This window comes from Misgurnus anguillicaudatus, chromosome 17 (genome assembly GCF_027580225.2).
Source record: "Misgurnus anguillicaudatus chromosome 17, ASM2758022v2, whole genome shotgun sequence".
Classification (NCBI taxonomy): Eukaryota; Metazoa; Chordata; class Actinopteri; order Cypriniformes; family Cobitidae; genus Misgurnus; species Misgurnus anguillicaudatus.
In genome coordinates this window covers 16,176,721-16,197,396 of record NC_073353.2, presented here as the reverse complement: position 1 = coordinate 16,197,396, position 20,676 = coordinate 16,176,721, and the positions used below count along the sequence as shown (strand labels likewise).

Sequence of the window (20,676 nt, the reverse complement as noted above, 5' to 3'; positions counted from 1 at the left end):
ATGCTTATTAAATGTTAATTTAATTAATAGAAGCATAATACTTTGATTTTTAAATGCATGTGCAGAATCTCCAAATTATGTTCTTTCAGGTTTGTCATGTCATTTTGAAAATATGTCAGTGTTGATGGTTTCTGACTGTTGCGGTAATGAGATTTTTTAGGACTAATTTTTTAAATTATGTTACAAAAAGTGTTAAATGATAAGTAAAAGTTTTTAAATTAATGTTCCCATTTACTCCAGACTTTGTTTTTCAATGTCTGGTGGGAAAAAAGTAAATTTAAGCAATTTTTACATTTTCATGCTTGACATTTTTAAAACCAAGTTTTCGTGAGAATCACCCCTGTATAGCTTAAATGTAACTGGTCATTTAACATTTATGCATACAAGTCAATATGCATGAAACACAGTACAAAGAGAGCAAACTACCATTTTTAAGTATACATCGTGTTTATTAAAGAGAGAGAGAGAGTATATTCAAAATTGCAAATTTCTAAAAATGGATTTTCTGTTTTATTAAAACAATTGATAAAGTTAGTGAAAACCCACAACAACCTAAAAACAGAGGTATGTAAACCAATGAAAAGACTACTGAATCCTTGATTAAGGTCTTCATCTGCAAAAGCTGAAAGTGTTCAGATATTTACTCTTTCATTCTTTTATATAAACCAATAATGCAAAACAACATATTTAACGCCATAGCGTCTTGATTTGGATCCCTTTCTAGCTCAAACTTTGTCAAACAGATTGCATGTTTTGATGTGACAGAAATGCTTAATACTCAGTGGTACATCATTCAATTAAATAGTATCATTTTGAGGCATATTCAGGACAGTCTAAAGAAAGGGACATCTAACCAAACACAACAGCTGAAATCCATGTGAAACACCTAAGAGTATACCATAATACAGCACACAAAGTCCATTAGTAGTAGAGATAAAGTGCTTTTGCATTCACTCCAAAACCCAATGTCAGTTTCAGAGTATCAACGCATGTGAGGCTGTTGATGGTTTCAGAGCTTTTCCTCAGGACCCGTAAACAAACAATTACCAGCCAAACATATACTCCATCGCTTTTGATACGAAACTATCATCCTTTTTTGGAGTCTGTTGATCCGACACAACCTAAAAAAATAAGAAAAAACAAGCATTTTATTATTATTATTATTACTATTTTATATATATATATGCAAATGAACTATTTTGGGATGAACCCATTTTCATTATCTGTCACAGTAAAATAAAAATCTATACCTGGTAGTCACTACTGGAGGCTTTGTAAGCGACACTGAGGGGTCTCATGACGGATCGAGGAGTTGATAAAGGCTGACTGGGGGTTCCGTGACATTTTATCGGGGGTGTGAAGACCGAACTGGAAGTGCTGACTTTGTCTGAGCCCTCCATTACACTCTGCCAAATCAATCAAACAAACATTCACAATTATTGCAAGAGCGTTTTCATCCATTATACTGGTCTTCACAAGGAAAATCGTGTCGTTCGCACCTTATCAATACACGGTTTGACGCCAATCATTATGGCTTCTCCAAATATCTTCCCATCTTTACTGAGAGCTTTCCGTGCTTGTAGTTTAGACTGATACTGAATGTGCATCCAATTGCCTGAGTTAGACATCTGCAAGTGATCGCAATTATTAATCCAATGCGCTGTATATAAATTAATCTCAAGTAAGAAGGAGCTTTACGTACTACGTGTTTTATTATGTTTCCATACTGTGCAAACTGTAAAAGGATGTATGAAGCAGATGCTGGTGGGAACCTGTGTACAAAGAATCAGAATTTTATGTTTCATATTAAAAAGCTAAAATGGATTTCTTAATGTTACACAAAAAAAGAATAAAAAGTAAAGACAAAAGCTACACACCCAAACACTGTGACCCAGGTGTCATCTAGCAGATCTTCAGAGGACAGAGTATCTCCTTGTGTGAAGAAGGGGTCTACTTGAGCTGGTGAAAGTGTTGTCTTCCTCTGTTGTCCCGCAGGACTAAACAGAGTGGAAGCTAGAGAATAAAACAGAAGTGAAGCACCTACTTGATAAGGCATTTCATTTAGGAGTTAATCAAGACAAGTGTGTATATTTACCTGATCCTGGTGTCCCTGGCAGACCAGAAAACGGTGTGTATACTCCAGCAAATGGCTGTGAAAACAGAACAGAAAAAGAAATGTAATTCTCCTTTGATATACTTGTATATGAGTAGCTCAGAGGCAAAAGCCATTAAACGCCACCTCTGTCAAAAAGTGAGGTAATCCCGGCCTCAGGCCATTCAGAAATAGGCTACTGGTCAATTATACATCTGGTAAAAAATTATTATTTACAAAAAAAACATGTCAGACGAATTTAGAGGGTTTTGCATCTGAGCTCTACATATATTACTGGAAAAAATTCACATTTAAAAAATATTAAGATATTATAAAAATTACACAGACATACTTAATATTTAACACTATTACATGGCTCTCTAAAATGCTTGATTCTGATTGGCCAGTCGTGACATTTCAAGGTTCATTCTTTTCAGATAACTACTGCTTAAAACTAATAACACGCAGTAACCTGAATGCTAAAAATTATTTTGATGGACACAGTTAATATTACACAAAAATAAATATAAATGTTTTTAATAAGATTTCCGGCATTATATTTACAAATGATTGTATGAGTGTAATCATGATGTTTGAACGTCTGGTCTTGTCTTAAAACCGGAAGTAAACTTGTTTTCCTAACGAAAGGTCTGTTTTCATTAAAAACAATAACGAAATCAATATTTATTTCAAATCAATATATCAATGCTCCTAACCTTACTTATGAGGCAACTAGCTGTGTAATAAGCTGGATAATGTACAGGTAACAGGTTGTTATAGCGAAACAAGCCCCTTCAGTGTGATACAAGACCCTCGCGTGTCGGGTCTTGATCACACTGTCGGGGCCTATCTCTGTGTTAACAACCTGCTGCCTACACATTATACCTAACTTTATCGTAAGAATAAATAATAAACACTAGGGCTGGTACAATAAATCGTGTGATTATTCTTGCTACGCTTCTCAATGAATTATTGTGAAATGCTGCTACATCCAAAAGCCAGAAGGTGCTTTTGTGCAGAAACTCAATATGCGGCGCAAAAGAAGTCAAATTTAAACACGCAGCTCCAGGAAAAACCTTTAAGCATATTTATATCTCTGTTCTTCAAATCTTTTAAGGTATTTTTATGATAATAAGAAATATTTATGATGATGATGTTTGATGAGTGTTGTTTTTTCAAATGCATGTTATAAACGACTCAAACTCAGTGATTTTAGATTGATAAGGACTTCCTACTGATCAAAGAGCCATAAGCGCTGTGCATAATGTCGCCCGTATGATCCAGAATCGATTCAGACATTTATTATTGGTATGAATCGTGACTAATCATCCCAGCTCTGATAAACACACATCCTATTATTTAACTTATCTTCATCTGTGCATAAATGCAAGTCTCAGTTTTTAACCTTAAAATTAGGTTAAAAGTTCTCACTTGTTTGCGAGCAGCAAGAGGTGACATTCCCACACCAGAGCTGTTCAGGTCATCATAAATGCTTCTGACTGGAGGAGCTCCACTCTTGTCCTTAGGTGTTGGCATAACCGGCTGTGGAGGAGACCCACCTGATGGAGAAGTGGATTAAATATCTCATCCAGGAAATTAAAATATGCTTTTGACAGTCACAGCTTTATAAAAAACATTAAAAGACAAAAGAGAGTATTGTTACCTGCCATCAAAGGAGACTTTGTTTCTGCTCCACCTCCTGTTAATCCAAAAGACCTGGGTTGAGGTGTTACTGGAGCAGGCAGATCTCCCATCAGAAAGCCTGGTAAAAACTGAGCCCCAGGCTTAGGGGAGGTTGGAGAGCCGAGGGCCATTGGTTCAATACCTGTCATCATGGGACATATTTTTTTTCAACTTCAGATATTTAAAGGGTACCTTGAGTATGAAGACTTTAGGGTGGTTTCCAGGACAGGGCTTATTCTAGTGCCAGACTAAAATGCATGTTTAAGCTTCTTTAATTTAGAAACATCTTGCATTGACATATCTTAAAGGATTACTCCACTTTCATAAAAAAAGAAATCACGATAATTTACTTATTCCCGTGTCATCCAAAATGTTGATGTCTTTCTTTGTTTCGGGTGAGAATAATTTTTTTTAGGAAAACATTCCAGGATTTTTCTCAATTCAATCGATTTTATTGGACCTCAACAGTTTCAATGCAGTTTAAAATTGCAGTTTCAACACAGCTTCAAATGGCTCAAAACAATCCCTCACGAGGCATAAGGGTCTTATCTAGCAAAACCTGGAATGTTTTTCTAAAAAAAAGATAATTTTTTCTCGACTTAACAAATAAAGACATAGTGTGGAGTAAAGGATTACTCCATAAAGTGAAGTAATCCTTTAACCCAGTGGTTCCCAAACTTTTTCAGCCTGCGGCCCCCCTTGTGTACGGTGCATTCCTTCGCGGCCCCCCAAAGAAAATTTGTGACAAAAAACTGTTCTAAAACTTAAACTTAAATAAAATTTTCATAAAAAAGCATTTTGGTTAGTAGCCTTATTTTTTTTAGATTTAATTACACAGAATTCACGATAAATTAATGTATTTCATAAAACTGGGGCCCCCCTGGCACCATCTCGCGGCCCCCAGTTTGAAAACCACTGCTTTAACGTATATTAGTCCCATTGTTTTGTCTCAAGATGCACACCAATATTGTTTTTGTAAGGTATGTTTGTAAAATACTTAAGTTTTCTAACATAGCCAAGGCCTAGTCCTGGATTAATCGAAACCCTGCCCAGGAAACTGCCCCTTTATATATATATAAACTAAAATTAATATTTTAATAGCCTTAAAAAATGGCAACATATAATACTCATTTTAGGCTGTGGAGGCCACCATAGTGCGTTCCAGTTTGATGATGTGTGTAAAGATTGTTGCAAAATATTACTACTACAGTTACCATAGTATAGGGCTGCACACTTAATCAAAAAATCAGTCGGGAATACAATTACAGATGAAACAATTATATAATCGTCAAAAGCCTCAATTACAGCTGTCCATTTGTGCTTAATTTTGTGCTTTTCAGAAGCATCTCTATCTCTATAGCGCTGTTTTCACGGTCCTTAAAACGTCATTCAACCGGGAAGTAGAGGGCTGTAGTCCAAACCGGCCGTTCGCTGTAGGCTAACTAGGGGTGTAACAATACACCAATGGCACGGATCGGTTTATGGTTTTGGAGCCACGGTTCGGTCCGATTCGGTTCGGTTTGCTGTGGGTGTATGGTTCCTGTCATTTTACCAGAAATGCTAAGGAACGTTAGATTAACTTAACTTAATCATAACAACAAAAATAACTTGACTTTTTATTTATTAACTGTAAATAGCTGTTTATCAGGTGATGAATATCATTCCTTAGCTAAAATGCTGAAAATGTTTCTGTTGAAGTTAACTAATGCATGAAATAAATGTCCTATGAATCTGTAAATCCTAGTATAATGTGGGTTTATTATCAGTAATGAACTAATCAATGTAATCATCACACACACACACACACACACACACACACACACACACACACACACACACACACACACACACACACACACACACCAGAGGTCGCATTAGACTTTTTCACTTTGAAAAATTCGCCATCACTTATTATCCGTCATTTCATGCTTTAATGATAATAATTGTTTTTGTTTACACGTTCAGTATTAATCATGAACTTAAGTTACAGTTTTACTTTTGTTCTGGAGAATGATCTCACGCTCTTCCATTACACTTCGGTTAACCCGATCTGACACACACGCACGTAAGCACACACACACACACGCGCGCGCGCGAACTTAAGCACACAAAGTTACGACAGATTGTGTGTGATTTGTCTTTGACACGAATTTCATTCCTGTACTCCACTGGAAAACCAAAATGTTCCCATACAAGAGACATAAATCAAATGTGTCCAGGGGATCTGCAATCTCAGGTGGAGCAGCCATCCTGTGACCTGCGCTCACTCCCAAGTCAAATGACATGACATGCCCTTGGAAAACAGTAACTTTGGAATATACTATTTAGAACAGCATTTAAAAAGCTCTTTTAGTCGTAATACAATTTAATCAAGTGTATGCAAATATATTTTTCTAATTAATATATTAGTTAGTCAGAGATAAGTGACATTAACCAATGGGCAGCAGGAGGCGTGAGAGTACCGCGACACGCCAGAGGAGTTTCGCGATTCGTATCGTGGGTGGTGTATTGCGATCGGTCGGTTCGGTTTGTGATATCGTTACACCCCTAACACTAACTAAAGTTTGAAAAATGGGATCAGGAAAAACGGGACCTTTAAACTTTTCAGAAAGCAGGTTGGAAAGAATGAGAAAGCGGCATAAAATATGGAATAATTGATGACGTGCCGTTGAATTATTTGAAAATAATGCACACCTGCAATTTACGTGTAATTTTAAAGACCAGAGTGAATTATTTCACCACGGATACCACAGACATTGCTCTGGTTGTTATTTTAAGACATTTGACAGGACAAGTGTGCGTTTATCGAAAAATAATGCATACCCGTGGAACATTTCTCAACCAATCAGAATAAAGCATTCAACACACTGTGATATAACTCTTTGTAATTGTCTGTTTGTAACTGTATGCTTGTGACTGTGTTCTGACCTGCAGCATAAGAAAAGTTATGATAGCAGAAATGTTATGTACGTCTCATGTACATTAAATTATATGAGAATGAAATTTATATCATGTTACACGGAGCTCTGATATTTAACTTATCCGTTGTACTGAGGATGTTTTATTTATGCCCTTTTTGAGCACTTAAACCGAGTCCGATCTTATCCTGGCTGCTTTCAGCGATGTTTAAGAAACTCTTGATGTTTTTCAACATTAAGGTGTTCCATTTCATCTCTGTTTTAGAAACAAATCAACTGTTGGCATCTTTGAGCCTACATTCAAAATAAGCTTAATACTTAAGCTTACGTAACTTACTAATAAAATATACTTAAGTAGTACTGGAATTGGTCACTTGTAATAAAGCCATTTTTGCAGTACGGCATATCTACATTTACTCAAGTGTGGCTTTTAGCTTTACACCACTGCACACATGGCACTTTCTTGCCTTGAGTTAACAGTTAGTCACATTAGCATAGACACATTCACGCACGTCCCTGAAACTCACCGCATATATCAACATACACACACACGACTAATATTAAACAACAACATTTGAAGTTAAACTTACTCTGGATGTCCATAACGGGCTACTTCCAAGAAAAGACTAGTTTGGCTTTGAGAAATTAAAAAGAGTGCAAAAAATTTGAACCGGCCGGAAGTTGCGCGAGCTCTCGTGACAAGTGCTCGTACACTTCCGTTTCAAAAGAGCGACGAGTGGATCTGCAGCGACATCTGGAGGATACTAACTAAATCACGTGAAGAATGTTTTTGTTTTTAATAAGCAAGAAGAAGAATGTTTCAAGAACAACACTGATTTAAAAGAAAATACTTTAGAAAATTATTTACATTAGGTTCCTGTCATTCCTATCAATTTATTTCGAGAATTAAATCTGGGAAATAAATACAGTGATATTTACACAGTAAATGTGTGTATGTACCTGTCACTTACACTAACTTATCTGTAGATGGCCCTGTTGTTTCACAGACGACTTTTCATCCCTGTGTAGGACACGATACATGATTATTTCCTTTAGTCTCATAAATTCAGTCTGCATAATCAATGACAATGCTTTAGTTACACACCCAATATTAACACAGTAATTAAAAAATATTTTTTTAACTAAAGGTGATAAAGAGCAATCGCTGGATACTGATCATTGCGTAGTTATTAAATGTGTGATGATCAATAATTATATATCAATAAAATATGTAATTGAAATTTACTTGTCATTAATTTTTCCTTGTGCTGAACAGCAACTCAATAATATAATTTTCATTTTGAGGTAAGCTACCTCTTTAATGCTTAATGATTTCCATCAATAGTAACTCGGCATCTCCACACAGAGTGAGAGAGGGGTTTTTTATAAAATGATTGAGCTCATATCCCCTGGAGCAACACTGAAAATGTGACGGCAGTCATCTGCATCCAAATAAAGAGAGAAATGCCAGCTCTGTCTGAACCCATTAACTAAATTGTCCTATTTGATGCATTTTAAATGCATTTCCCTCTTTATTTTGATTTATTTAAACAAATTGACGTGTTTGAGGACTCCTTCTCATAATAAATCACAAAACGTTTATTTATTTATTTGTAAAGCGTCTTAAAACACAGGAATATGCTGAAACCAATTTAAGAGTTATTCATATAATAAAGCATTTGGTTGCTCACAGCACTGTAAAACGTCATTTTGTAACACTCATCTATTTTACATCTGTTCAGAGCACATCATCACTTTCATTCATTATGACAAGGTACGATCATATTCAATGGTTCTACTCATGCATGCCACATTGAAGAAAAATGGTTTAGTGTTAAAGAGTCCATTATTAAGGGGCTGTAACTAAAGCTAGTGTGTAGATAAAGCTGTCTGATAATAAGAATGCAAACAGCATGCTCCCTGTGTGTGCTTTTTTTCTGCCAATGGCAGGGTTGCCTTTATTACTCAACCTTTTCATGTCATGCTATGGGACTGTCACATTACAATGAGCAATTTTTTGACCTCACTGAAATATGAAACTGGCTGGTTGCTGCGTGGTACACATTGACAAAGCTGATAATATATTTATTGCAACAGTGAAAAGAAAGAAAAAAAATATATAATACACTATAAAATGCTGGGTGATTTTCAACCAAGCGTTGGGTCATAAAGGAACAAACCACACCGTTGATGGTCAAAACCACCCAGTAATTTAGGTTGTAAAAAGGTGAAAAGGTTAAATAAGAACCCAATGGGTTGGGTATGTGTCCCTTTTTGACCCAATGCTGATTAAAAAATAACCCAGCATTTGTTTAGAGTGTATATGCATCTGTGTAAATTACTTTTCTACATTGTAAATATAAATTGTATCTATGCACTGTAAAAAGTTGGATCAACTTAAAAAAATACTTCAATTGGTATAAGGGTCATTCTACGAAAATGTCAATTTTTCTGTCCCTAGCCTTTACAGAAATATTACACGTTAAAACACTTTAGGGTTAAAATTTTTTATATTTCAAAATAAAACAATATGTTATTTGACCAATTACACCTTCTTGAGCCATCAATGTAGCAATATTTGATTTTTATTAATTAATTAGAATTCCAAGAAGTGCTCGTCCCCACAGTCATGTACAGAGGGAAAATGCTTTATTTTGAGATCAAAAACAGTGTTCTTCCATTTAAAATACAATAATGTATCCATAACTATCAAATATATGATGTAAATTACATTAAAAAACAAAATGCTAAATAAATATTATAAAATATATAATGAAAGTAGTGGTCCCCTGGAGTTGTGTCACTGGTGTTACAGTTTAACAAAAAAGCTCTTATTTTTAAATAAAAATCACACTGATGACATCACTTGACTTCCTTCTTTCACTTTTCTGGAAATCTATGAAGAGAAGCCCATGATAAGTCCACTATCTCTTTTCAGTTATCAGAAATCTTCTCATTTATCTCATGATTTCATATGAAGCTTTTAGTTTAAAGCAGGGGTGGGGAGCCCTGGGTCCTGGAGGGCTATCGTCCTGCACAGTTTGGTTTTAACCCTAATCAAACACACCTGCATTTAAATTCCATGTAATCCTGAAGGCTTTGATTGGATTTTTCAGGTGTGTTTGAATAGGGTTAGAACTAAACTGTGCAGGACAGTGGGCCTCCAGGACCAGGGTTCCCCACCCCTGGTTTAAAGCAAAACTAAAGAGTTTTTGCTCTTTGCTCCCCCTACAGGTTAGAAGCGTAATTGTCCATTACCACTGTTGTAAATACTGCAGCATAGCTGGCTCTGATTGGATTGTAGGTCTGCCGTAAAGCAAGTTTTTGTAGTTTTCACTTGAACTACAGGACCGCGACCCGACGGTTTGAAACTTCTTTAGTGCGGTTTTGGCCGATAGAGGGCTGCAAAGCGAATGTGAAAGTGCCGTTCACCCTGTTTCGAGTGGACGAATGACTGAAACTTTTTTGGAAACGTTATTTTAAGGTAAAAAAAAAATTGTGAGTATACAATGATTGACAACATGTCGTTTGATACTTTGCAGCAGCAATTTTGTAAAATGCAGTTTTCATGAAAATTGTCACTGGGGTTACTGTCACTGGTTTTACCTTCCTTATGGGTGACACCATTGAAGATCAGTAACACCAGTGACTGGTGATTTATGATGTCACTTGTGTTAACATTAAATAAAATCTTTCACATGTGACATGATGATACTTTTAAATTCATTGAATTCTGCTACACTTAAGAATTAAGCTCTAAAGCTGAAAAAAATTAAAAAGAATATTTCATAAACACCTTTAATATTGTTAAAGAAGTAAGGTAACACCAGTGACAAAAAAAATGGTGTATGCAGTCTTTAAGTACATGCACACAAAAAAAAAATCATTAAGCTGTCATTTATGTGTTCTCATAAAGTCAAAGAGTAATCTAATAATGCGGTCTAAGTTTAAATGTTAGAAAAAGAAATCAATTTTAAGACATCTTGCCATACCAAAGTGGACGTTTCTGTAGAATGACCCAAAACCTAAAAAAGCTTATAATTTAATTCTTATAATATAAGTCTTTGGAGTTTAGTTATATGTTTAAGTGAAAAATACTTTAAAGCAACACTATGTAGTTTCCTTGTAAAAGTGACTTACAGCTCCCCCATGTGGTTGAAAAGAGCAACAGTGCCTGGTATCAGACACTCTTCTGCAGGCAGGGGGAGGGGCGTGGCTGTGTTTCCTACCCTCCACCGCCACTTTCAGAGTGTGCTTGTAGCAGCTAGGAGGCTGCTCAGGTTGCAGCAACAGTACAATATGTCCAGTTAAAAGTTGTTCTATCACTGAAATAATTTTAGAGACATTATTTAAAGGTAAAAAAAACTACATAGTGTTGCTTTAAGTGAAAAATTTAAGTTGAAAAAGTTTTAGGTGTTAACAATTGAAATCATTTTTAAGTTGATCCAACTTTTCACTTTTCTACAGTGTACTGTACCAAAGTCCCAAAAGCTTTAACTGTAACAAATTAAAACTATGAATTAAACATTTTAAAACAAAGTTATGACATAAATGAAGAATCATAGCCTATTTAAGAGCACTACTTGCCATTTAAAGCAAAAGAAGCATTCATATGCTAATATTTCACTCAAATTGTTGCACAGTTCTGGGCAGTTTGCCATTTAAGACTTTTGAAATAAAGCATTCTCATTACATGGATTCACCTTTATGCTAACTCATCCAGTGATAACTCAAATTGCATGAAAAACACAATATTACTTCTGACAGTGAAACGGATAAAGCACACATATCAAGGTCAGTTTGTCAGCAAAGTGAAATATTGCACCCGAATGTGCTGCTAGTTTATGGAAGCTCTGCTGATGGGGAGATATTCGAGTCTCCTTCGAAAGGAAACCAGCAATGATTTTCCCCAAAGGTCACGTGAAAACAACTGAAATGTGAAGTGCTTAAGTAATTTTATAAAACGAATGGCTATTTATAGTCCTTACTGTCATTACTGTCAATAGTCATGGTTTATTCATGCTATCACAGAAGCTACTCTTCACCAAGCTACTAATAATATCACTCTGTGGCACCCATGCAGTAGCTTAATACTGTTTATGTCAGAAACTATATTTGATATTTAAAATGATTATATGTAAAAAATATAATTTCATAATATGAACATTGCTTACATAAGGCACCTGTGCAATATTATGATATAGTAATGGGTTTATGTTATGCCTATAAGAACGCTCTTTAGACGTGACCTAATTGACAATATAGCCAAGTCTTTCTTAGTTTCATCTGCTTTATCCAAGAATGCTGTATACATCTGTATTCATATTTAGTTTGAATGTCTGTCTTTTCACGCAGAGACAAAGATGTCTATAATGAGAAGAACTGATAATAGACCCAGTAGGCAAGAGCAAACTACATGTTTTGTGTTCTTCTCTAAATGTGCAGAGATAGTGGCAAACCAAAGCATATTTTCTTCAGGAAAAAGAATTGCTCAAACACGCTTTAGTAGCGCAGTATTTCATTATGCTGGACCCAGCTGCTGCGGCTTTGTAATTATGTGGATGTAGGAGGCTTGTGATGAAGGGACACCTAGGGTTGTCCTTCTGCATGAGGCATTTAAACATGTATTATTCAGCAGCTTGGCACTGAACATTTTCAGGACCCTGACAGGGCCGAGCTGCACGGCTTTGCCTCAAACAAACCCATCATTTATTGCAGGAAAAATACATTTAACAGGAGGAAGCAAATATTGATTGTCGCTCAATACATGTCAGGTTAAGTATAAAAACTGGTTATGCATTCTGCATGGTCTTTTTCTGTTAGTAACAACTAGCAGTTCCTATCTGAAGTGTGGGACTCAGGTGCAGATATTGAAAATAACTTCGCAGTCCTCAGACAAGATTTTTCCATTTGATGAAATTAAATATTTAAAACAGGGGCTTTTAGAGAGATAGAGACAGGATATCTAGAGAGAGTCATAACATTTTTCTCCAAAAAGACTTTTTGAGAGCAAGTAATCACTTTAGATGCAAATAATGTGTTGGTTTTCCCCTGTTTGCATGTTTTGAAAACATCTACTGCTTGTTGCTAAAGCAAGCATAATAGCATGCTACTATTTTTCATGATAAAGTTTAGAGATTTTACCCAAGCCCTAATCATAAATATTAAACTTTGTGCACCATTTGTATTACAGACATGAATTAAAACTCAAATCATCTAGCTTGTTAGTCTGTGGTTTCTGATTGTTTTTAACCCTTTAACCCAAATCCTTGAGCTTACATTACATCTTATATTAAAATGTATCTAGGCCAGTGCCCTAACCACAATAGACATGGAGGGGAACACGACCCCCAATAATCAAAAACCTTTTTTAACTCTTTCCCCACCATATCTCGTCAATAAAGAGAAAACATTTGCGTAAAAAAGTGTTCCTGATGAATTTTTATGTTAATCTGCATTACCGCTAGATCCACTAGATGGCGCACTTACCCAATTTATAAAAAACGGAAACAAAAAACGTTATTTACTCATTTTGAACTCTGTGTATGTTTTGATAATCATTCTGAATCTGATCTCTAACAAGTTTTTTGCTAAAAAATTTTTTAGAAGACAACTTTCCTGGAAGGCATTTTTGTGAAAATCAGAAAAAAAGCTGGTGGGAAACTTTTCAAAAAAATGACTGGCGGGGAATGAGTTAATATACATACGCATACCTCTGAATGTTTCAAGATGTGGTTACGGCCTTGATCTAGATCAAGATTATCACACGCTTGGCTCTTTCAATATAGGCTTAACAAATAACCACCTAGCAACCACCTAGAACCACCTAGCAACCACATAGAAACCACCCAGAACACTCTGCACTGTAAAATATGCAGCCTTAAAGTATTAGGCCATTTTCTTAAAATAAATCCAGATAATTTACTCACCATCATGTCATCCAAAATGTTGATGTCTTTCTTTGTTCAGTCGAGGAAAAAAAATTTTTTTTCAGGAAAACATTCCAGGATTTTTCTCATTTTAATGGACTTTAATGAACCCCAACACATAACAGTTTAAAATTGCAGTTTCAACAGAATTTCAAAGGACTCTAAACGATCCCAATAAGGTATAAGGTTCTTATCTAGCGAAACCATTGTCATTTTTGAAAATAAAAATAAAAAATATGCACTTTTAAACTACTTCTTCTCCTCTATCTCCGGTCCGGTGACGCGCCAGTGCGACCATACGTAACTGCGTAATGACATGGAAAGGTCACGTGTTACATATATGAAATGCACATTTGCGGACCATTGTAAATAATAAATTGACACAAAGACATTAATTAGTATCATTCCACATACAACAACGTCGGAACGGTACTCTTTCTCCACACTTGTAAACAATGGGGCGGAGTTTCGCATACGTCATCCATGACCTCTTGACGTGATGATGATTATGTGAGGTCGCGCTGGCGCATCACAGGACTGGAGATAGACAAGAAGTTGTGGTTTAAAAGTGCATATTTTTTATTTTTCTTGTCAAAAATGACAATGGTTTCGCTAGATAAGACCCTTATGCCTCGTGTGGGATCGTTTAGAGTCCTTTGAAACTGCAATTTTAAACTGCATTACAACTGTTACGTGTTGGGGTCCATTAAAGTCCATTAAAATGAGAAAAATCCTGGAATGTTTTTTTCAAAAAACATAATTTCTTCACGACTGAACAAAGAAAGACATCAACATTTTGGATGACATGGTGGTGAGTAAATTATCTGGGGTTTTTTTTAAGAAAATGGACCAATACTTTAAGTTAAAACAACTTTTAAAAGTCAGTTCAAACTATTATTTAAAGTTTTTACTTTTTGACTTTATTTTTGACAAGTTAAAGTTGTTTAACTTAATTTAAGTTAAAGTAAAGTTAACATATATGTTGGTTTCATGTCATTTTTTACAGTGCAAAAACTACAGAGCAACATGCTAAAACCATTTACCTGTACATCATCTTAGTACACCACACTGTGGAATTTAGTTTCAAATGGCTGAGATATTTTAGATTTACAGTAAAAGCAGTGGCTGATTCGGTTGAATAAAAGAGATTTGAAATAAAGTAGATTCTTAAGTTCGGTCACTGATTGTGTTGTGTGTGTAGGTGGACAGGTGAACACTTTAGTTTCTCTGAAGAGGGTCCATCCTGCTCCCCTGAATACTTCACTCCCACCTTCCTGGCCTCGGGCAATAAGGTCTTTCCGCTTGAAGAGAAGTAATCAACTTTCATCAATCAACCCATGTTTCTCGGAAACAACATAAGCAGTCAAATATCACATGGTAATTGTGGTAATTTAATGGAGCACTTTAATGCACTGACAAACTGTGGATGTCAAGAGGCTCCACTCAAGAGAAACTACATCAGAGAAGATTCTTCCTCCAAAAGTGCTTAAATAAAAAAGGTCAATACTGTGACATTTTGTACAAGGGTAAATTTTAAATGGCAGACCTTAATTTTATATGTAAGATCAGGTTATTAAGAATGAATTCTTTTTGTGTTTTATGTTTCCAATGCAATAATACTTTTTTAGATTTATGTGACATCCCCAAAAACCCAAAAGGTTGACTCGAACCTTGAAGAGAATATTTGAATTTTTTTTTAGAAAAGATAAACCTTGCCCTTGTACAAGCTTGTGCTCCTCTATAGCACAGCTCTATAGCATTAGCTGCACAAAAGGTCATGGATTTGAACCAAGAAAACACACATACAAATAAGAAATGCACTGTAGGTCACTTTGGATTAAAGCCTCTGCCAAACGTGTACATTTATTCCAATATGAATTCCAATATTTGCAAATATTAAAGTTTCTTATTACAAACTAAATCCAAATTTAATATAATAACATTTGATTATTATTTTATCTTACATACAATAGTGTACCAGACCAAAATGTTAAAGAGCACCTATTTCATTGCTAAAAAACAAAGTTATGTGCGTGTGGTTTATGGTTAAAAAACACATTATTTTCCACATACCATACATAGGCAAGGCAAGGCAAGTATATTTGTATTCACCTTATTCCGCCACGCCCCTTTTTAATTCTTCGCTCTTCCGCATTTTGTCAACCGACTTCCGCTGCTAATATGGCACAGTGCATTCGGTGGTTAGTTTGGTGGTTAGAAGATCGTTTGTAGTTCACTATAACTTTAGCGAAATGACAAATATCACTACTGCTGTAAATGTTTTAAATTAGGAGCACGGTTAAAACTTCATACGACGCTCAGATAGTCTTTTATTGTCCCATCAATCGTCTTGTGGGTAGACGATATGAAGCGGCCGCGGCAAGTAACCTGGCATATTTAATTACCTCATCCTGTCAGGAGTTGATGGAGCAGCATCGAAAATTATTAAAAGTATGTCTACCAATATTTACACAGTGATTTCGTCTTTTTTTTATAGCAAATGTGCACCTTAGCCAGTCCAATAACTATTTCGTTTTTATGTGGTACCATGATAGAATTCATTTGCAAACTTGCCAACACGTATTCCTTCAAATCAGGAGACTTAAATCCTTTTAAGTGGAATCTACAAAGCTCACATATGATTTAAGAAATTCCTTACAGATAATATCTGATCACACTGTAAAGGTTTATATAACTGCATGGCAGGTTACATCTGATCACATAGTAAATGTTTAATATAACTGCATGACATGTAACAGCTGATCACATTGTAAAGGTTTAATATAAATGCACAACATCTGATCACATTGTAAAGGTTTAATATAATTGCACAACATCTGATCACATTGTAAAGGTTTAATATAATTGCACAACATCTGATCACATTGTAAAGGTTTAATATAAATGCACAACATCTGATCACATTGTAAAGGTTTAATATAAATGCACAACATCTGATCACATTGTAAAGGTTTAATATAATTACTGGTGCGCATCTTGTGACAAAACAATGGCACTCATATATGTTGAGGTATGTCAGTAAAAGGTGTTTTTAAATTATTGTAGCTCAAATATGCATTTTAGCTTGGGACCAGGATAAGCCCTGTCCGGGAAACTGCACCATTGTTTTCCCATATCAGATGTAGGTTGCTTCAGGTTGAGTTGTGATGTTAAAGTGTAGTTGTGGTCAGAGACGGATGGATCCTCCCATTATGTTTCTGCATCACAGTTTAGGAACATGTTGATTGTATCATCCTCACAGTTGTCCACTGCATCACTACACATCAATGCATCTGTGAAAACAATATAACCAAAAACATTTTTATGTTAGTATTTAAAATAAACTTGCATCAGGAGAATTAATATATAAATGGCACCCATACTTAAACAGAACAGTGTGTAAGAGAGAGATGCATTAAAAAGAGACAGTAACATTATACACACAACCTTTAACTTCAGTGTTAAATAATATGTTGTTTAATAGGTCATTATCAATATCTGAATGAGAAATGAACTGACATTCTAGCATCTGAAATCTCAGTAACTTGTAGGAATCACGTGGGCCACTGTAAGAATGCAATGTACTATAATATCTCGTTGTACTATCGTAAATATAAAAATATAGGTGGACAATTAAAACCATTCAAATAGTTTCATTTTATAAACTAACGTTACTGATCTTAAGTGTATTTGTAGAACGGACTTCACAAATCTAACTTTAGGCGAACGAGCACAAAGTTAGCTAAGATAGCTTACCTGAAACTGGCCTCCTTTTCAACACCCGGCGTAGTTTAAAGTTACCGGAACATCGTAGTCGAACCTTGGGATAAGGGTGTTCCTCAGTTGGCTTAAAATTGGTAAGAAAGAAACATAAAGGCGCTCGGGTGAGCTTTTTAAGCTTTAACGCGTCGCCTTCAGTCACTGCCTCAGCTGCTCATCGTCTATGCGGCCGGAAGAACGTTGACAAAATGAGCGAAATGGCGCCGCCCTTGTTGTCGTGAAAAATAAGGTGAATAGCACATTTCATACACAGAGGTCATTCAAAGTGCTTTACATAGAAATGAGAAAACAGTATATAAAAGAGAAAAAAGAAAATGTAAAAATAATAGATGCATGATAAAATCACAATAAAAACAAAGATACATGAGAATTTAGAATAACAATTAAATAAAATAAATGTGATTTTAACAAAAACAGTTTAAAATGTTAAAAAGAATAAAACAGAAGTAAAAGTGACTTCAGTTAAAAGTGCAGTCAGTGTGAAGCAGCACAGTGCTCATTCAGTAAATGCAGAGTTAAACAGGTGTGTTTTTAATCTAGATTTAAAAGTGTTTACTGTTGAAGCACATCTGATCTCTTCTGGAAGCTGATTCCAGCTACAGGTGGCATAATAACTCAATGCTGACGCATCTTGTTTTGAGTAAACCCTTGATTTTTCTGAATTATGTTCAATCATTTTATAAATCATAATATTGTCTGAGTACAAGTTCAGTTGTTAATGAAAGTGTTTTAGAGTAATCTCTCTGTTTATGTGTTCGGGTAAATTATGCTGCAGTCAACATTGAAAACTCTCTGAAAGTGCAAGTATGTAAATGTCTACATACAAACTTTCAATGTCTACTTCAGAAGCAAAGTTATATAAAGAGTTATTCACTTCCACTGGCATGATTATATCTTTTTGGGGGAAGTTAATTACTTTAATTGCTTATTCACAGACAGCTCCAAATTGTTTTAAATCACTTTTTTAAATATGCTGTGCTTGTATTGCAATATTATTCAGTAAATTCTAAATACAATTTTAGAAACAAATTGTCAAAATGTGGTCCCTATATGTACCCTTTCAGAAAGCACACCTTTGCACTTAAAGAGTATATCAGAGGAGCATATCGGTACCATAGAGTTCATAATTAGTACCTAAAATGTACGTATATTGGAACCAAATGGATACAAATCTGTACCTAAATGGTACATATTAGGACCTTTTAAAGGGTACTGCCCCAGTGACAGCTAGGAACCATTTTTGACCATTTTTTTTTCTAACAGGGTACATAATCAAACTTGGTATAGGTTATTACTGACTCTTTTTCACTAAATTTAAAATAATACAGTTATACATTGTCAGGAATTCAAAACTGAGTAAAATTTGTATTTTAACAACTACTTTAACGTATAGTAATTGTCTATTTCTTATTCATAAAGGTCAGTGATTTTCAAAGAGAATGTCTGTACGGTATGTGTCATTTCACTAGAGACCACATACAGATGACTTAACACTGATTAAGTCATAAGTAATGTGTATGCTGGAAACGCCACAGTGGTTTCTTTAGGCTGCTAGCCCAGATTTCAAAGCTCAGCTGCGCAGTCAGAGGTGCGGTAATGAGACCTCCTCCTGTAATATGTCTGTTAATGAGGGTAGGATTGGCAAGCTGGGTGAGTGGGCTGATTTTTCGTCTGTCTCCTGCGGTGACCACTCTTGTGATGGGAATACAGTACAGCTTCACACCGCCACATTACACTGTTAAGATAATAGGCAGCGGCCGGCTGTTTGTCGTAATGGCTCTATTTATGAAATACGAAGCTGTTGAAATCTATTTATTGGCTAACGGCTTATTAGCAAAAAGGATTTTGTGAAGTGTCGTCAAGCCGAGTGGTTGGCTCTTTGTTGATAAAGAAAGGCTTGGAGATCTAAAAGTTGTGCTTGAACTTTCTGTTTTGGGTATCACTTAAACGGACTCCCCACACACAAACATCAAGAAATGTTTGGTGTTCCTGTAGCTCAATTTGTAGTGCATTGTGTTAGCGTCACAAAATGGGGTCAATCCCTATGGAAAAAACACAATGAATGCATAGTTGCCAAATGCATGAATGTAACTTAAATAATTACCCATTCTACACCACTCGCATACTGTACCAATGACCAAAAGACTCAATGTGCACCCATAAAAGCACTGCAGAACTTTAAAAACAGCCCCTCTGCACTGAGCTCACATTATACCAACAACCCGAGCGAATCAGACAATGTGTCCTCATTACTTTTCCCCAAACTTCATGGAAGACGGAATTCACACATCAGCCATGAAAAGCCAGCTTCTTGCTGTAGAACAGAATAAAATACAGCAAAGAGTTTCAATTTTAAAACCAATTGAATGAACTACAATCCAAGCCACCAGCCAATATGAGCACATATGTGACTGCATACTTAATAGGGTTTTAGGTGATCCGTTCTGTGCTGCTATAAGGCACTTTGCTGTAATGCGCTGCCTCTTGTGGCTTATTGCTTTATTAAAATAAAGCTTTAATTTATTGCCACACAACCAGAGCTGAAAGCAAATTATTCCTGTAATGTCACCATTGAACACGCCATGTTCAGTTATAGACACAGTCCCCTGGAGGAACCCAGGGTTAAGTGCCTTGCTCAAGGGCGGAAAGCTTATAGATTTCCCATGCAGGCTAAAATCTGCAATCATTTTGGTCCCCAGTCTATAGCTTAGCTGTAATCTTAAGACTTTTACATAACTGATAATGTTATCTTTTTATTTTTTAAATTTACGCATTTGGCAGATGCTTATATTTAAAGTGACTAAGGGTGTTTTCACATCTGTAGTTCGGTTCATTTGGTCCGGACCAAAAGCAAAAAATTATACATTGTAACTTTTTTAGCAGTTTTGGTTCCTTTTCACACCACACTGAGTGCTCTGATCCGCACCAGTTGAAACAAACCAAAATTCTGTCATGTGATAAGAGGCACATGTATTTGAACGTATTTCCTAACTTGCTTCTCGATTGGTCAGAACCAACGTGCGCGAAATTCCGACAGAACCCCGGAAGTAAAAAAAAAAGGAAAATAGAAGTAAACAAAAAAAGGAAAATACAGCAGACACCATGGACAGATGGCTGCATGCTGTAATTATGTCTCTGTGGTTGTTATAGGGGAGTTGCATTGTTAGCGCAGTGCAGCGCCATTCTAAAAAAATCAAACACTTTGTTTTCTATAAGTATGTGCACACCTGCGCCAACTGGTGGCGCCTGTCCGTGGCACCCGGCCTTGACTCAG

At 35.8% G+C, this 20,676-nt stretch overlaps 1 protein-coding gene and 1 long non-coding RNA gene across 2 annotated transcripts; both read right to left on the bottom strand.

The window, feature by feature from the left end:
• Positions 1–428: 428 nt before the first annotated feature.
• Positions 429–7,440, bottom strand: nup35 (nucleoporin 35). The gene is made up of 9 exons (XM_055216078.2): positions 7,284–7,440; positions 3,756–3,917; positions 3,524–3,651; positions 2,096–2,150; positions 1,878–2,013; positions 1,703–1,772; positions 1,500–1,628; positions 1,251–1,406; positions 429–1,121 (listed from the first exon to the last, which is right to left on the bottom strand). The coding sequence occupies exons 1-9, from the start codon at positions 7,294–7,296 to the stop codon at positions 1,044–1,046; spliced, it is 927 nt and encodes a 308-aa protein (XP_055072053.1). The 5' UTR covers positions 7,297–7,440; the 3' UTR covers positions 429–1,043.
• An 8,849-nt stretch (positions 7,441–16,289) lies between these two features.
• On the bottom strand, positions 16,290–17,631 carry LOC141350194 (uncharacterized). The gene is made up of 2 exons (XR_012358180.1): positions 17,379–17,631; positions 16,290–16,915 (listed from the first exon to the last, which is right to left on the bottom strand). It is a non-coding gene; the product is annotated as an uncharacterized lncRNA (long non-coding RNA).
• Positions 17,632–20,676: the final 3,045 nt, after the last annotated feature.

What these genes read in the sequence shown, in the direction of transcription:
- nup35 (XM_055216078.2), bottom strand. An exon ending in AAAGTCTCCTTTGATGGCAG is followed by an intron (nt 3,652 to 3,755) that starts GTAACAATACTC and finishes CTTCTCCATCAG; the next exon opens with GTGGGTCTCCTCCACAGCCG. An exon ending in ACCTGGGTCACAGTGTTTGG is followed by an intron (nt 1,773 to 1,877) that starts GTGTGTAGCTTT and finishes CTTTGTACACAG; the next exon opens with GTTCCCACCAGCATCTGCTT.